At 39.7% G+C, this 18,598-nt stretch overlaps 1 protein-coding gene across 4 annotated transcripts in view; it reads right to left on the reverse strand.

Moving 5' to 3' along the window:
- LOC122978908 (zeta-sarcoglycan) overlaps positions 1-18,598 on the reverse strand; it is a 283,738-nt gene that overhangs the window by 198,849 nt on the left and 66,291 nt on the right. Inside the window, exon 1 of one of the 4 annotated variants that reach the window (XM_044345987.1) lies at positions 9,950-10,005. The exons of the other annotated variants lie outside the window; for them this stretch is intronic. Within the exon in view, the coding sequence (XP_044201922.1) occupies positions 9,950-9,955 (6 nt within the window). The 5' untranslated portion in view covers positions 9,956-10,005. Of the gene's footprint in view, positions 1-9,949; positions 10,006-18,598 lie in introns of those variants that run through there. 4 annotated transcript variants of the gene reach the window in all.

The following is an 18,598-nucleotide window of genomic DNA, read 5'->3' on the forward strand; positions in this document are numbered from 1 at the left end:
TGCAAAGTAAAACCAACCTATGCATGACTAATCTAGGGTACACTGTATTTTGATATGCTGAGCTATATGCTAATCACCAGGAATGTGATGCTGAACACCTACTTAAATGCAAACATAGGACCCTCCATCTGTCCCTGGGGTGAGAGAGGAGGAGGTAATTTACATGATTAATTACTTTATACCTGACAAGCACTGGCGGTGTTCAGGGCTTCCAGGTTTCCTCACATAGCATGTTGATGTGTGTGTGCGTGTGTGTGTGTGTGTCTGAGTTCAGCTTTGCAACCCTATTCCAGACTTCATAGTCTAGTCAGGTAATGATCTATAATTAATGACGCAGTCTAATTTTATAGTCTTATCTTTCTATTGGGTATGGGAAAACTCCGTTCCAATTCAATTTTAACAATTGATCTAAACTCATGACCTCAAAAATATAAATAAATAAATAAACAAATAAAGACTTCCTGAGTAAAACTTTACATAACAAACTAGAAGGCAAGGTATAATAAACTCACTTTAGTGAAGGTACAACAATACCAAGTATAGTCGTCTTATCCATACTAAGGGTGAACAATATCATGGTGTTCATGATAATACTGGTATAATTCTTCGTGTGACTTAAATTTATACAATCATGTGATGTGTTGATGTATTTACTGTACACCATGATGACTGTGTATAGCAGCGACACGTATGGCTGAAAGCGAATGAAATGTCGCTGCTGGCTCCGAGGTGGAAATGGACCAGCTTCAGTTATATGGAAGTGGTTTGATTACAGGTATTCACCTTCAGAGCAGAGCAGTAGAGCAGAGGCGCTAACATCACACAACATATTCTGTCGCTGACACGTTGCGATAAGCATATTGTCTCGTTTCTGGTTGCCAACTGTGGTTACTGATAGTGTTTTTGCTGCTCTCAATTCAGTTAATTTTGCTGTATTCTTCATTACTGTAGATAATTACCCGCTGTAATGTTACATTTAAACTTACACTAGTTCTGCTCAAGCACTCTTAGCTCTCTCCTTTTTCTAAATCGACGTTTCTTGCTAATCCCGCAGTTGTTAGGTACTTTAGCTCTGCAGTTAGCTTAGCAGCTAACTTAGCTTAGCTGTTAGCAATGGCTTCTCCCTCTCCTGCTCTCTCTTGCTCGGTGTGTCATATATTTAGCTATTCCACTGCCTCTGCCTTTAGTGATAATGGTACATGTAATAAATGTAGTTTATTTGCAGTGTTGGAGGAGAGGCTCAATGAATTGGAAGTACAGCTCCGTACCATGGAAAACCAGTCATTAGCTACTGTAGTTAGCCAGCCCCCAGTAGCTGGTGCAGGCCAACCCAGCGTAGCTCCTACTCCCCCAGTAGTTCCCGAGCAGCCGGGAAGCCAGGGTGGCTGGGTGACTGTCCGAAGGAAGCATAGCCCTAAACAGAAGCCCACGGTTCACCACCAACCACTTCACATTTCTAACAGGTTCTCCCTACTCAGTGACACACCCGCTGAGAAACCAACTCAATTATTTCCTGCTCCTGGGGGTGACATTGAATCAAATTTAAAACTGCTGGCTAAGGATAAGTGTGAATATGATACCATTGTTAATCATATCAGCAGTAATGACTCCTGATCACTCCAATCGGAGGTCACTAAAATTAATGTTGAGTCGATGTGTACATACGCAAAAACAATGTCAGACTCTGTAGTTTTTTTTGGGCCCCTGCCAAATCTGACCAGTGATGACACATATAGCCGCATGTCATCATACAATCGCTGGCTGTCAAGGTGGTGTCCAGCAAACAATGTGGGCTTCATCCACAATTGGTAGACTTTCTGGGGAAGACCTAGTCTGATTAGGAGAGATGGCATACATCCCACTTTGGATGGAGCTGCTCTTATATCTGGAAATATGGACAAGTGTATTACTAGACCAAAACCATGACATTCCAGAGTTGAGATCAAGAAGCAGAGCTTGTTCTTAGCCTCTCACACACAACCTGGAAAACTTTACAGCCAATTCTATTTGTTATAGTGTACCGTCCTGAATTCTCAAAGTTTTTTATCAAACTTAGTCCTTAGCACAGATAATGTAATTACAGTAGGTGACTTTAATATTCATGTGGACATCAATAATGATACCCTTAGCAGTGCATTTATCTCATTATTAAACTCAACTGGCTTTTCACAGAGTGTAAATAAACCCACTCATTGTCTTAACCACACCCTCAACCTCGTTCTGACATAAGGCATCGAAATTGAACATTTAATAGTTTTTCCACAAAATCCTATTACATCAGATCATTACTTAAAAGCTTTTGAATTCCTATTACTGGACTACATGCCATTAGAAAAAAATGTCTTCACTCAATGTCTGATATTGATATCTGATAGTGCTATAGCTAAAGTTAAAGAAGCAATTCCATCAGCACTGAATTCAATGCCATGCCTCAATACAACAGACTCTTATGCTAACTTAAGTCCCTCCTAAATTAATCATCTTGTTGATAGTGCCGCAGGCTCATTGCCAATGACACTCGACTCCATTGCCTCCTTTAAAAAAGAAAATAATAAAACTTAAGAGGTTAGCTCCATTGTATAATTTCCAAACCCACAAATTAAAGCAAACATCGCGAAAATTTGAAAGGATTTGGCGTTCCACCAATTGGAAGAATCTTGCTTAGTCTGGCAAGATAGTCTTAAAACATAGAGGAAGGCCTTCTGTAATGCCAGAGCCACCTATTACTCATCATTAATAGAGGAGAATAAAAACAGCTCTAGGTTCCTTTTCAGCACTTTGGCCAGGCTGACAAAGGGTCATAACTCTATTGATCCATGTATTCCTATAGCTCTCAGTAGTGATGACTTCATGAACTTCTTTAATGATAAAATTCTAACTATTACAAACAAACTTCATCACCTTCTACCCTCAACAGGCACCGATTTATCCACAAACACAGGAACCTTGGAAACAATTGTAAACCTGATATTTATTCAGGCTGTTCTTTTCTAATCAAACTTCCTGAACTAGCTTTAATGATTTCTTAATCTAAACCATCAACCTGTCTCTTAGATCCCATCCCAACCAGGCTGCTTAAGGAGGTCTTACCCTTAGTTAGCACTTCTTTACTAGATATGAACAATCTATCTTTAGTAACAAGCTATGCACCACAGTCCTTTAATGTCGCTGTAATTAAGCCTAATTAAACCTCTTCTTAAAAAGCCTACTCTTGATTCAGGCATTTTAGCCAACTATAGACCTATATCTAACCTTCTCTTTCTCTTCAGTAGCAGTCATCAATTAATCGTGTGACTTCCTACATAACAACAGTTTATTTGAGTATTTTTTTCAGGATTTAGAGCGCATAGCACAGAGACAGCACTGGTGAAAGTTACAAATGATCTCCTAACTGCATTGGACAAAGGACTTCTCTCTGTATTTATTTTGTTAGGTCTTAGTGCTGCATTTGACACTGGAACATTTAATTGGCATTAAAGGAACTGCATTAAGCTGGTTTAAGTCCTATTTATCAGACCGATTTCAGTTTGTACACGTAAATGATGAATCCTCCATGAACGCAAAAGTTAGACACGGAGTTCCACAAGGTTCTGTGCTTGGACCAATACTATTCACCTTGTATATGCTTCCTTTAGGTAACATTATTCAGAAACACTCCATAAACGTTATTGCTATGCAGATGATACCCGCTTATATTTGTCAATGAAGCCAGATGAAACCAATCAGTTAACTAAACTCCAGGCATGCCTTAAGGACATAAAGACCTGGATGACCTGCAATTTTCTGCTACTAAACTCAGACAAAACTGAAGTTGTCGTGCTTGGCCCTAAACACCTTAGAAACACATTATCCAATGATATAGCTACTCTGGATGGCATTACCCTGGCCTCAAGCACCACCGTAAGGAATCTGGGAGTTATCTTTGACCAGGATATGTCCTTTAACTCCTACATAAAACAAATTTCAAGGACTGCCTTTTTCACTTATGTAATCAGGCATATCCTGTCTCAAAAAGATGCAGAAAAAATAGTCCACACATTTGTTACTTCTGAGCTGGATTATTGCAATTCCTTATTACAGGCTGCCCTAACAAGTCTCTAAAGACTCTCCAGCTGGTCCAGAAAGCAGCTGCATGCGTCCTGACAAAAACTGGCTTCCTAGCTGCACTGGCTTCCTGTAAAATCCATAATAGAATTTATGTAATAATAATAATAATAATAATAATAATAGAATTTCCCATGATGCACTGAACTCCTCTCTCCTCCTCCCTCTCTCAATCTGTATGCATTCATGTACCATTAATGATTCTTACCAACTTCCCTGGAGTTTTTGTGCTCTCTCGTCTCATTGGTTCCGATGGATCAGGGTCATGGACCCCCTAGTTATGGATGGCGAGCTTCCACGGACCATGGCTGCGGACTCCGTGCTGCCATGGTCCTGCTTGACGCTTATGCCTGCTATTATTATTATTAGTCATATTTCTATTATTGTTGTTATTGTTATTATTGTAGTTGTTGTGCTTCTCTGTGTCTCTCTCTCCTCTCTCCCCTTCTCTCTTTCTCTCTCAACCCTACTGGTCAAGGCAGCTAGAGCCTGGTTCTGCTTGAGGTTTTTTCCTATTAAAGGGGAGTTTTTCCTCGCCACTGTCACAAAGTGCTTACTCATGGGGGAATGTTGGGTCTCTGAACAATAAAGAGAACGGTCTAGACCTGCTCTATGTGAAAAGTGCCCTGAGATAACTTCTGTTGTGATTTGGTGCTATATAAATAAAACTGAACTGAATTGAATTGAACCTAGTGAATGCATTGACCACTTCAGGATCTGATTCATCTCAGGTGGCAATGATTGATCGATCATGACATTTTACATTTGCATTGGGGTAATTAATTAATCAGAGGAACATGTTGCAAGAAAAGAGAAAATATTTTACAAGCTGGGGAGAGTAGAGGCACAGTCAGCCACAATCAGGTGAGAATGTGTGAGGAAAAAGTAATCCCACAAGCAGACAGCAGACAGCTCTGCTAGTTTAATAACCATTTGGACATGCTTTATTTACCCAAAACAGTTTGAACTGAGCTGAAGTTAGTTTAAAGTTTGGTACTGATCAGCTGGACTGAGCTAACTATGTCAGTGCAGCAAGTCAATGACTCTGATCACAGAGTTATTTTACGTAGGAGCAGACAGCCATAGCACTGCTTCTGTCTGCTCCTCTGAAACATCCTGTGAACGCACCACCTATCACACAGACTAAACACAGGGACATGGCTGTACAGATTTGACCACACCTGCTGAAATTATATTATTACAGTTATACTGTACCCATATTTACTGTATATTGTAGTTCTGTAGACCATATCAAACACATCATTATTGCAAAAGTACCTTGCAATATTGTGATATTATTTTAAGGCTATATCGCCCACCCCTATACTTTGCATACTGTACGTAGTTTGTTTGTGGGTGAACATTCACCTCAGACACTGGAGATTAAAGTTTATCCATCTTTTTATATATTGACCACTACATTACATCAGTGGTATTGGCCACTCACTGCATATATTTTTTTTTCCATAATTGCCAGTGTTTGGTAAGTCAGACTCCAGAAACAGAGTCAAAGATCAGAGCAACTTACACCAATTTTTTTAAAAAAGACGGGAAAATTTGAAAAAGTGAGTTGAAAATGAGTATAGCCTTGAATGTATAAGGAGGTAGTGAATGTTTTAGATTTATTGCTCTTCCAGATCTTTGAATTCAACATACTGCAGACAAGACGGTCACATACTGTATGTTTTAATGCAGGGATTTACTGCATAGCACAGAAAAGGGGGAGAAAAACTTGAGAGTAAAATAATAAAGCAGAAAAAGTAGTGCAGACCCAGTAGAGCAGCAGTAATGCTGCAGTGTAACATTTTCTCTCTTTCTCTCTCACTTTGATACTGACTAGAGACATATGGACTGGTTCATTACCTGTAATACGGCATAATAGCAGCTTTCACATGAGGCATATGTGTGTGGGTAAGTGCATGAGTGGGCAAGCGTGTCTGTGTCTAAGTGCATGCAGCTGTGTATGAATGTGTGTGTGAGCGCCCATGTGTGCATATGAGAGTGTGAATGTTTCCTCCATTATCATGTCTTTGTGCGTGTGTGTGTGCGTGTTTGTGTGCATGTAACAGGCTGTACCACATTGCCAGTGTTGTGATTAGGCACAATCAGAGCCTAACAAGCTTTAGATAGCAGACACCAACACACCCTCCCTGGAGAGCACACTGTCATACATCCTCATTGAGATGAAATAACATGTATGCAGATACACAGTGGATTAAATTTCAGCATCTATAAAATCATTCTTATTCATTAACAAATACACAATCCATGTTGCCTTGAAGTGCAAAAGATAAAATCGCATAAAGTGAAATGATGGAAAAAGTAATAGCAATAAGATAAAGACACTGCTCATATATTTATGCTGTTGATCTCTTTAAATCATATTTTACAGACAAATTAGCTCTGATAAGTAAGAAATGCAGAGTTTTTGGGGATAATATTTCATTTGGTTACTTTACCAATTAAGTAAGGAGAGCAAAGAAACCTCAAATCATTCATGTTTCCTTGGTGAAATCACTGAGGCCATGTCCAGAACAAATCAAGGTGCGGGTGTGTCACTACATGGCCCATCTGTGTGACGTATCTGATCGTAGCAAAAGAAACCAGAAATTCTGAATTGCAGCCCAATACAACACCAAATGAGTGCAAGGCAATTTACGTGGAATACTCCCTCATGGGGTTGTACAGCTCTGGAAAGGTTATCACGGCAGCAATGAGTCTTTCTTCTTTCTTCACAGTTCCTCGGTAAACAGTGGAATGCTACAATGCTACTTGGTAAACAAAGTTCTTCTTCCGGTGGACGTCTTCGGTCCAATCGCCCGCTTATGTGATCAGCCAACGTAGCGCCTTGTCGGATGACATCCCGTCGCGTTCTGGCAAAAGTTGAGCCTCGTTCAACTTTTTTTTGCAAGACAATCGCTGCATTTTTTTTGATGAGCCCTATGCAGTTCCCATCCCTGCAGTATAAACGCACTGGCCCCATTCAAATGAATTGGAGGGCTGCCATTTTTCATGCATTGCTGGATTTGCTCTGAACGCAGTCCAATATTTTATTATCACAGTGTTGACTTAAAGTCAGGTCATTGACAGTATCACACAGGTGAAAAAATGTGATTGTGTATCTATTTACATGATAAGTGTTAGCTTTTAGTAGCTTATATTAAAAGCCTGTGTTTTGAGACAGATGCATTTATTAACCACTGTACAAGATTCTCTCTTTGATCCATAAGACAATTACTGATTTTATTCCATTCATACCATACCTAATCAACAGACTTACAAAATCCCCATCAAGTACAAAATACTTGTACATATCTTAAAAGCATTAAATACTTTATGTTGCCAATAAATTCGAATGACCTTAGAATAACTCATTTTCATTACAATATGGCATATCCCCCAAAAAAACCTCTATCAGCAAATGAAGCAACTGAATGGAAGCAAAAATGAAAATTTTGTTATTATAATTCAAACAGCTTCAAAAATAAGTCTGGTATCTACTCTAATGTATTTTATTTCAAACATATGGAGCTACAGGCTGCAAGTTCTCATTACTTAAAGGTCACTCTTCTTCCCCAGTGTATGCTTGAGTGTCCATTATGACTGATACGTACCACTTAAGTTACATACCCAATGGGACATGCCCAAAATACAATATAAAAATCCAAGCAAATGTTCATACCCGACACTACTTCCTAAAGGACTCCTAAAGGACTACAATGAGCAGTTGTCTAGCCACCTTTAGAGCTCACTCCATGCTTATTTTTTCTATGAATCATAGTTGACTGATACTGTAATCAAGTCGTCTCTCATTGTTTTACTACAATAAAAAGGCAGAAAGAGAGAGAGAGAATAAATAGGGGTCTCACGTTGCTGTGTGGGAGTGTGTGAGACGAGATTGGACTCATACATCATGGAAAATGCACAAGTAAAACAAACCTAATGCTGTCCCAATACTACAAGGAGATTTATAGTCTTTCTCTCTCATCTCAGTCTAACACAATACACAAACAGGAACAACATACAATAAGGTGTGTGGAAATGTGGAATTAATAGTCTGAACAATATGAGGAGGAGATGTTTTATTAATGAAATGCAACTAAGATGTTACAGGTAATAAAGATAATGTCAAAGTGTAGTCAGTCCACAAAGTCTAAGAATCAAATCCTTAAGACACAGCTTCTACCGACCTGAGCAGCGTGTGCGTGCACGTGGGCGCAACTCTTGCAGTGTATGCTCATTTAAGAGCATGTACTTACAAGTGGGCGTGTTTGTGGACGCGAGTGTGTATTTTAGAAACAGTGCGAGCAGTCATGCATCATTGACTGCATGTAAATCAGCGTGTGTGTGTGTGTGTGTGTTCTTTAAGAGCATGGTGAGTGTTTGGTACAGATTTCTCAAGCTCTGCCAACTGTTAAACCTTGTTTTTCTGCCAGTGCCTGCTGTCAGCTCCACCTGTGCCATGAAAAGACACACACAGGCACAAACAGCTTTACAGCTGTCTCACCTCAGTGCAAACACCGAGAGAAAGGACATGCTTCAAGAAGTGAGATTTTTTTTTTTTAAAAAAGACCAAGTTGAGCGAGTATAAGATATAAAAAAAGGTATAAGTGGAGAGAGAGAAACAGAGGACATAAAAAATAAGAGTGTAGTTGAAGGAATGTTTAAAAAGTTTTAGGTGGTCCACAAGGACAGCAGAAACTTCTAGATTATGGTCTTTGAAGCGAACTCTCCTGCAAAAAATTTCTCAGCTCGTGTTGTTGTAAAGGAAAAAATAACTAATTTAAATCATTTTAAATCAACTCTGACGTCTCTCATCTCTCCCTCCTGCGTTTGTCTCTGCCTCCATCTGCCTTCGTTTATTTCTTTCTCCCTGTAAGGAGCCTAGACATGCAGATATCTCTGAGTAACTGTGAAACTGCAGCTAAAAAATGTACAGGTCTGACCATTTTTCAGCACTATCTCTCCCAACATACTGACTTTCTGTCTCATTCCCTGCCTCTCTATTTCTCTTACACCCAAACAGCACTTTACTATTCTCCCCTAAATATTGTACCTCTCTATATTGTGTAAGAATGAATGAGGGTGACTTGGCACTGCATGAAAATATCCAGCAGAACAAGTCATTTAACCTGGCACTTAATCTTACAAAGGGTGATAAATTTCAGTCTTTTCCCAGGAGTCTTTTAAAAACAAATGATGATCTGAAGTCTGTCTAGCCAAAATCTACTTTCTGTATTTATTATCAAGAACACTGGAAAACTACATGATGTTGAATTGCAGTGGGAATTGTGATTTTCATGTTTTGTCTTGTTACTTATTTAGATGATCAAAACAAACAAAGAAAACCCCACACACACACATGCCCTATTTGCATATATTGGACTTATGGTGTTGCAATGCATTGTTGCTATGCAATGACTTCTTCAGTTTGACAGATAATCAATAACCCTGTCTTTGGCAGATCTGTAATTGCACACTTACATTGGCTTCATAGTAGTGTTTCTTCTCTAAGGTCAAACATGGTGAAAAGTGTTTTTTTTTTTTATTGTTGAATGAATGTTTGAGCTTCACTGTGCAGAATGATGCATGTGCAGAGTTTGACACTAAAAGCTTTATTTCACATTCATCTGCCAGAAGTGAAACGGTTGCATACGTCGCATACTGGACCACTTGTAAAATCACGCTACATGTCTTAAACTGAGATTTAAAGTGAGCACAGAGAAACTTTGAACGTGAAAACAGTCTTCTGGTGTCAAACTCTGCACGTACATCAGTCTGCACAGTGAAGCTCAAATAATAAGCAAAGCATATTTTTGAGTGGAGGGAGACTGAGTAGACTAACCTCCATCTGACGGGATCCCAGATACAATGACCTCTATAGGCATTCAGTTGATCTCTACAAGACAGAAATCAGAGGACAGACAACACAGGTTTAAAGCCTGAAACTGCAGCTGAGCTATTGACAGAGTTATTACCCCGCTGCAGGATCCATCAAAGCACTGAGACTTAAGATGCTCTAAGAACTCTAAGAGTGTCTCTCACCCACTTGTAGAAAGTTAAGAACAGAGTGAGAAGCGACAGAACTACAAAAGTGTTTCCCCTTTATGCTTTCAAATGATGAACGGCACTGCGCGCACACACACACACACACACACACACACACACAAACAAACACACAGTGGACAGCAGAGCAGGGAGGCTGCAGTGGAGACAGTGAACTGGGTGAAGTGAAAGATAAAGTTTTTCTCGAGTTGATGACAACTACGCTCATTACTGTAAGTGCACTAGAACTTTATCAAACCACCTGTTCAAGCATAAACATGCAGAAAAATGACCACAGTGCAACGGTTAAGCTAATAGCGAATTGTTATGAACAAACTAAAACCAGAGCTGTCTTCTCCATATATCTTAAAACTTGTTGGATTCTTGTAAATACAGCTACTGGCTGAGACAGCAGTCCCTCCTCTCTCTACCAGCAGTACCCACAGAGAACAGGATGAATGACAGTTAGTGACTGATGTCTGTCTTCTTTCTAAACTTCACTCACTATTTTGATGTAAGGAATATTATTTATTTTATTGTCATTTCAGATCTGTTTTCCAGTGAGTAAACATTACTTTTCTCCTCTAGAAAAAAATATTTAGTTATATTTAAAACATAAATCAATTCTAATCCTGTTCTGATTCTTTTTTTTTTTTTTTTTTAAATAGGATCATAATTTAAAAACACAAAACTATTATTTAGTACTGAAAAAGAACCAATAGGAGTAACAATAAAGAGTATTGGCTAACGGCTACACCCTGACATTCACTATAAGCCTTCAGGACATAGTTACTTCAGCAATAAGCATATCTGTTTCACTTTTCTTCTTGCTCATGTATGAGTGTACTTGTTGTTTTTTATAAATATTGTAATGATAATGGTCCACGATGATGTGAAAATGCATCGTTTTTAGTCAAATAACATCACATTTTCTTCAGGGCGGCACTCCAAACCCTTCAACTGTGCTGAGGAATTTAATTCTTTGTTACAACAGCAATCTGAGCCTTAAGAACCCTTCTGGTGTCAAGAGCTCCTGCAAATTATCACTCACATGACTATGAACATGGATACTCCTGTCTGGAACAATTCTATGCTAGTTTTAAGTTATTCCACTGCCAGTGCGCAAAAATACAGGTCCTGCACACGCACGATGGCACCGCTGCTGAAAAAAACCCTTGATGAAACACGTGCGGTATGTATTTCTACTATGTAACATGGGTTACAGGAAGCTAGACACGCCAATGTGCTTCAGCACCACTGACCCTCAATGTTAAGACGCTCTTAAATGTTGTGTGTGTGTGTGCTCACTGTTACCGTAAGTACTGTTTTGGGAAAACAGTGTGAAAATTTAAGAGCGTTCACAGAAATGCTCTTAGAAAGCACTTAGCCTCCATGATTGGTTGTTATCAGGAAACTGCGCCCAGATGCATCACCGAGATTACTCATTACCTGAATCAGGACGGTACCCTGAACGAGCTACGGCTAAATATTATGTTAAATAACCGTCTGAAAGAGAACAAAGAAGACAGAGAGGGAGAGGTTATATATCAGTCTCTCTCTATCTCTCTCTCTCTCTCTCTGTGTGTCAGCAAGAATCTGGAGCATACATGGCGAATAATATTGTCTATTCCCTGGAGATATCGAGTCAAAATGGCTGACTACAGCTGAACTGTTTTGGGGTTCACTAGAGTTTAACGTGCCAAGAGAAAGAGAAAATCCCTCGGGAGGTTAAGCGAATAAACACTGGTTTGACTTTCATACTGGCGAGGCTTTAAGAAAAACAAACCAAAAAAAAGAAACAAAAGCCAAGTTCATCCATCAGCATCAGTTAATTATCTGTGGGCAGTCTGCGTACAAATGACCGTTTCTCTTTTACTTCTCTTGGATCAGAATTAATCACACAAAAAACAGACGAGGACCTAAAGTTAGGAAAAAAAGAGATGACAAGAGGAGGAAAGAGATAGAAAATCAAGAACCAAATAGCTTTCCCTCCTACAGGACATTATAATAATTTAATATATATCACAACACACTGTACTTGCAGAAAGAACACTAGCAGATAATTGTGTTGGTGGTCATAAGGTAATCAAACTTACCAATATCACCTTAGTAACAGGGAGATATCGCCAAGACAACAGAAACAAAAGATGATCACTGCTGACAACAGGAGACAGCAGAGTTAAAATGTCATTTCAAATGTGTTTCCTGGCAACAATGTGCTGTTAGATTAGAACATCTCGGACAATGATGGACATAAAAGTTTGGCGAGAAGTATCATCGCCATATCATCACATTATCAGTATCATTTCATAATAATCTAATATCTGTTATATGTTATGAAGGGCAAAGCAGCCAGGACATTTGTAGAGATCAGACATGTGAGTCTGAGTCTGCCTCCTTTCACCTTCCAGCCACTCCGGTCAGGCTTCCTCACAAAGTGTATCAGCTCAGTTCACATTTTACTCACTCTTTATTTGAAGATGTATTAGTAGATTTTGCTAAGTTTTGTTTTGTCTCCACCAGTAGAGTAAAACTAAAAATGCATCTTCCAATTAAAACCAGCAACCAAAATCTAGACCAGTGTAAACAGACATCCAGTTTGTCATGTAGCACATACCACGACGTCAAAGTAGCGTACCAAAATAAATGGTGGCACAGTAGGTTAGAGGAAAGTTGAAAATGGACAGAATGTACAGCGCAGGAATCAACAGAGAGCAGGAAAAGAAGGACCAACAGATAAACAGGTAGACATGACAGCGGTGTATTTGGATGTACGCTTATTTGTGCATTTCGATCCTGTCTGTCAACATTATGAAGATCTATGCATGCGCTGAATGTGGCAGCATGACGTTAAGACAAAAGAGAAAAGATTTGGACTATCTTGAAGTTACTGTTTTTTTTTCGAAGTTGCACAACTTTAAGAGAAAGTTTTTGTTTACGACAATAAACACTTGGATCTGATTTTCATTTGTGAACATGTTCAAAACACCAACTGGCAAAAAATTATAATCCCATCTTTTTCTACACAGGAAGAGGCATTGTGTAAATAGAAAGTGAGTTGTCCCAAGACACCGCCTCTGAACACCTCTTTCAACAGACTCCCGAGTTTGAATCCAACTGAGTTTTCATGCTTCTGTAAGCAATATTTAAAAAAAAGTTACTACAGCACAAAGCAAGGACACTCTAATATCCTCTCTTAGCTTTCTTGTGTTACCACACCTGAATCATCCTGCTGTTTTCACAGCAACAGTGTGGGAATAGTTATGGCCACAGTATATTGATGAAAACACAAATATGTATTCTGTCCGTCATCCTTGTCTGGGGATCTGGTTAAAAAAATGCCTGGCAGGATTCTCTGATCAGCCTGGATTCAGCCCATGTTGGAGTTGATTTGATGCTACAGTCTGTTTGAATAACGTAGAAAAAAAAGCCATATGCCAGTTAAGATTATGGACAGCAGCTGTATGGCACCAGGTAACTGGACCCAGATGTAGACACGGTAACAGGCAGTTTGCCTGATTCAAAAGTTTCACCCAAAGTGGCTGAGAAAGGCAATCAGTAATCAGAGCACCAGTAGGCAACAGGTAGAATGACATCAAACAGATTACAGCAGGTAACAGGCACACAGGTAAAGGTAACATGGAACAGTCAGGAAAACTGTCAGGTTGGTAGATGGAATGATCAGGGGATCAGGTCAGGTGATTTCCAGACGAGAGAAACCCATGAAGGGCGAACGGAGAGCAGATGAGGCATGACTGGCTCTAGAAAATTCCTCAACACACGCTGGAGGCTTTTCTCACTTCAAAAAAAATCATCCAGATCCAAATGCTCAAAATGACTTATGTTTATATTTTCCCCACATGCGACCTCTTACGGCCTTGTGAACGATGACTTCCCTCTAGTAGCAAAGGAGGAGCAAAGAGGGAGCAGGTTGGGTCAGGAATATAATCTATTCTTAGCCTTAACATGACTCCCTAACCTTAAGAAAGCAGTTTTAATTGTCTACATTTAACCATATGTTCACATTTCATACTTGACATGGCAGATTATTAAACATAGTCATATTAATTTAGGCTGAGGCATCACCATGGTGACGTTAGTTTTGCTTTTTTAATTGTAAATCAACTTATCATATATGGTGTAAAGGGTTCAGATCAGATATTTTCCTTTCAGAGTTTTTCATCAGTTGTGCTCCACACGTTTAAAAGGTTAAAGAAGTTCCATGTAATGAATTTAGAAACATGACATAAAAGAAGAAAAGTTGTGTAATTTTTATAACAGGATATAATGAACTCAGACACACAATATGCACAGTGCCACCTTAGTATGTGTGAGAGAGAGAGAGAGAGTGTGATAGGTTGTAGAAGAAAACTAGACTCTTATCCCCATGGTAACGGCCAGCTCCTGTAGTTGCCATCCTCCATCCTTCTCCCAGCTAACTTCAGAGTACACACTCACACTGTGAATGTGTACTAAAGGGTTTCATTGAGTTTGCAGTCACAATCTGCATGTATTCAGCACCTGATTTACAAAGACGGCGGCTCATTACACAGTCAGGCCCCGGACTGCACCTGGTCCTGCCCTCCAGATGCATTCTGAGAGTCAAGAAGAGCTTCTACGCACGGCTCAGCGGCGGGATTTCTATGTTGTCATCAAGCTCAGAAAAGAAATGATTACAAAATATTTACTTGCTACACATTAGACACACAAAATATAGGCTACACAAGGCACTTCAGCCTGTGTGCAGACTGGGGGAGAGAAAGCAGCAGGTCCAGCAGCTGTGGCACCCTGTCTTTTACTCTCATTGACACATGCATGAAGCGGATGTGGAGACGGTGTTGATATGTCAATGCTGATGTCTTAACAAAAAAAAAAAAAAGAAACATAGTTGTAGCCTGTAGAGATTCACTTCAAGTCCAAATTCAAATTAGATGCATTACAATATCAGCTATTGTTCACATTAATAATCCTCTAATTGCTCATTAGTTTCTAATAATAATGGTTTTGTTATGTACAAGGCTATATTTAATGCACGTCTCTTTTCCCCATTAAAACCTTCCTTGTAGCTTTTAGAAATCCCATATGCACCTTGTTTACACCTGCTTTTCAGAGGCAGATCATTTTCCATGCAAAAAAAATGATGGTCCCAAATTGCATGACCTTAGTAAATTAGAAAATATACATAATTTAATTTCAGTTTGCATTAATCAAGCTGTATACCCATCTCCTCAAAGGCTGACAGCAACAAAAAGAAGGAGTCTTCATTAGCCTTGACTGAGATGCTGTCTGTTTTAGCTGGTGTGGAGTATGACCGCCAGTGGAAAACATTAACTGTGTGAAAGTCCAGGAAGTCAGCAGCTCCTCGCACCATATCTTTCCTTATATGATTTAAAAAAAAAAAAAAGACGTACACACAGGTTTGTACAGGAGCAAGGTCGAGATCATCCCGCTGCTTCACCTGAAAGGATTTCTTAGTAATAAACTTCAAAAATCAGTAAAATGCTATCTGACCTCAGTTGTCGACAGTGTGCATAGAACAGCTGGAATAAATTATAAGGGACGATGGCTATTCTGTGCAGTGTTATCCTTGAGCGCCTCACATTTTTAAGATGCATTTACAGCACTATGAATGTTTGATGCTTTATTTATTTATTATCTATTTACTTGTTTTTTTTCAGAAAATGATTTAAACACCGAGGACTTGAGCTGATCTACTGAAGCGCAGGGAGAATTTTGTCTCTACTACCCGTCAGTAGAATCTCATATCGATCTAAAGCCCCTCCCCCCTCGCCGTTATTCTCCATGGCTGTCCCCGATGTTGCCAGATGATTCTTCTCCTGATTACAGTCAGGCACTTCACAGGACACCTCGTCATCCATAAATGGAGGTCCTATTTTTAGGCTCATTTCTTGCTTTTCTTTTTTTCCGACTCCGTTGTCGCTCTTTTGTTCAGGCGGTTTTCTGACAATAGAGTAACCCAGCATGGGGCGAGGGGGAATTAGAGAGAGATAGAGAGAGAGGGAGGAGGAAGACAGCTGGGAAGATGGGAGATTGGAGGGTCTAGATAAAAAAAAAAAGTAGTGTTGAGTAGAAGATTACAAGTAACCCGTAGATTATACATTTTCAACATTGACAACATTTAGCCGCCACCGAGCACGCATGCAATCACTCACGGTTCAAAGGAAACAGAAGTTAGTACAGTTTGTGTCAGCGTGTAGGAAGATAACACACGTGCAGGCACATGAAAGCACACCTGTCGCCCTGGCTTCTATCCACCACACCTATTTGTCTGATGATTATTAAAACTCCTGTGGCGAGAGTTAATCTGGTCAGAGAGAGGAAGAAAGACGCGGAGAGAGAAAACAAGCGAGAGAGGATTAATGGCGACTCCCTATTGCTAACTTGCTGTTTATCTCCCTTCATTGTTGCTTTGAGTCGAGCTCAAAGCACACAGACACATAACATACATACGCACAAACGCGCAGCCGCTCGCACACACACACACACACACTTATCAAAAGGAGACCATTGAGGACGGTAAGTGAGTTGGCTGCTGCCAAAATGGCTGCCTTTTGTTTACAAATCTCATTATCCTCTTCAGTTCACGGTGAGCACGATGAGTAATTACTCCACCAGTGTACAAGTCACACGGCTGGTGTAAAATTCACACTCTAGTAGGGTGGATAATAGCTCTTGGTAAATACACACCACTTGCTTGATGACGAGGCCATCGCTCACAATAGCGAGTATTAAGAGTGTAAGGATCCATAGTGTTCAACTGAATGCACAAGCATATGCCGACACTCGTGAGAGATGTGACAACCTCTGTTATTTTGAGATCACATCTGGCAAGGCGGTAAACTTTAAACCTGAGCTTTCAAAGTGCTCGGTGAGTACAAGGAAATATAAATACAGATGTGTGAATTGAAATTATCCAGACAGATTCACTAAAGTTGGCATTTGCAGTTACATGTATTCACAACAGCTTGGGTTTAATTGCCACCACCTGAAAGAGTATTTCCAGAAGCCAGATTGATACTCATTCTTTTTTTCCTCATTATAGTCTACAGATTTTTTTTTTTTTTTTTTTGCACATTTGTATTCAAATAAAGCATATATTTCAACATCGGTGGCTCCCAGTGGAAACGACACCTGCTGTGTAAATGTCACGCTCTCTGACACAGTCCTCCGTCTGCGTCTGCTCACGCTGTGTTCAGGCGCGATTCTGTGTGTAGGTCACTCGAGTTTCGGGAGTCACTGTAGTTAGACACGGAAGAAAACAGACTTGAAGCTTAAAAATATGCTTCGGGTCAGGCGTATAACACAAGTGAAACATGAGTCGACACGTGTGTGGACAGCTGTATCGATTAAAAAAAAGAAGCGTCAGACACGAGTAAGACGGAGAAGTGAGAAATGCATCTGAAACACTATCCGGGTAGACACGCTGTGAGCCACAGATTTGCGCGGAGAATACAAAACGGGATGTGTTCGTGTTTGCTCATCGGCAGTATGCAAAGTAAAAGCTCATACTGCTGCTTGATGGATGAGAAGCTCTCAGTAAACACACACCACTTAATGTCAAGATTTTAGCTTTAACCCTAACCCTAAGACTCACAAAGCATGCTAACGGCATAATAACAAAGCATGAGAAGTCAATTATATCTGTCTGACACCCACTGCTGTGAATTTATCAACAGAAAATAGACGTATTAGGTGTAAAATAACCAAAGGCATGTGTCGATGAGAGTAAAAGAAAGGGTGCCACAGGTCTCCATAGAGATAGCTTGTGTAGAAAAGTGTGTGTGTGTCATCAGAAAAATCAACAGTGTATCAGCATGAGTTCAAATAATGGTTACAGCACAATAAGCTCATCTTTACGCTCCAGAGGAGGCATAAAAAGGACTTTCCTGTATTGATGTTTCGCCGTATAATGCGATGCCTTTCTTACATGCTGGAATTCATGCATAACATGTTTTTGTCTAAGGCTATAAAGTTTTTATTTATCATTTGTCTTCTGCAGTCGCTGTGTGACTTTAATAGGTAAGAAAAGGTGTTTCAAGCTTTGAAAGACATCTAAACTTCTGCATGTTCAGCAAAAACAAACTCCAGTTTTGCCATTTCGACTGTGCTGACGGTGTCTCACACAATAGAAAAAGATGTATAGTGGCCCTGAAACCAAATCACTGAGTGTTATTGTAAAAGCAGTAGTGCATTACACACATACATGGATAGATTAATGTGAGGTTCATCCAATTCCATCAAGGCAAAGAGCTTCCTTGACACATGAAGAATTTGCAACTATGAACTTCAGAGATACTTTTGAAGACACAAAGCACGCAAAACTTTTCTGTAGGTGGTGTGAGGCAAAGTAAAATGCAAAAAAGAATGATTGACAGAATAAACAGGTCTCATTGGATTTGGATTCAGGACACACACTCTGAGCTATTAG

The sequence above is a fragment of the Thunnus albacares genome, chromosome 3 (genome assembly GCF_914725855.1).
Source record: "Thunnus albacares chromosome 3, fThuAlb1.1, whole genome shotgun sequence".
NCBI lineage: Eukaryota > Metazoa > Chordata > Actinopteri > Scombriformes > Scombridae > Thunnus > Thunnus albacares.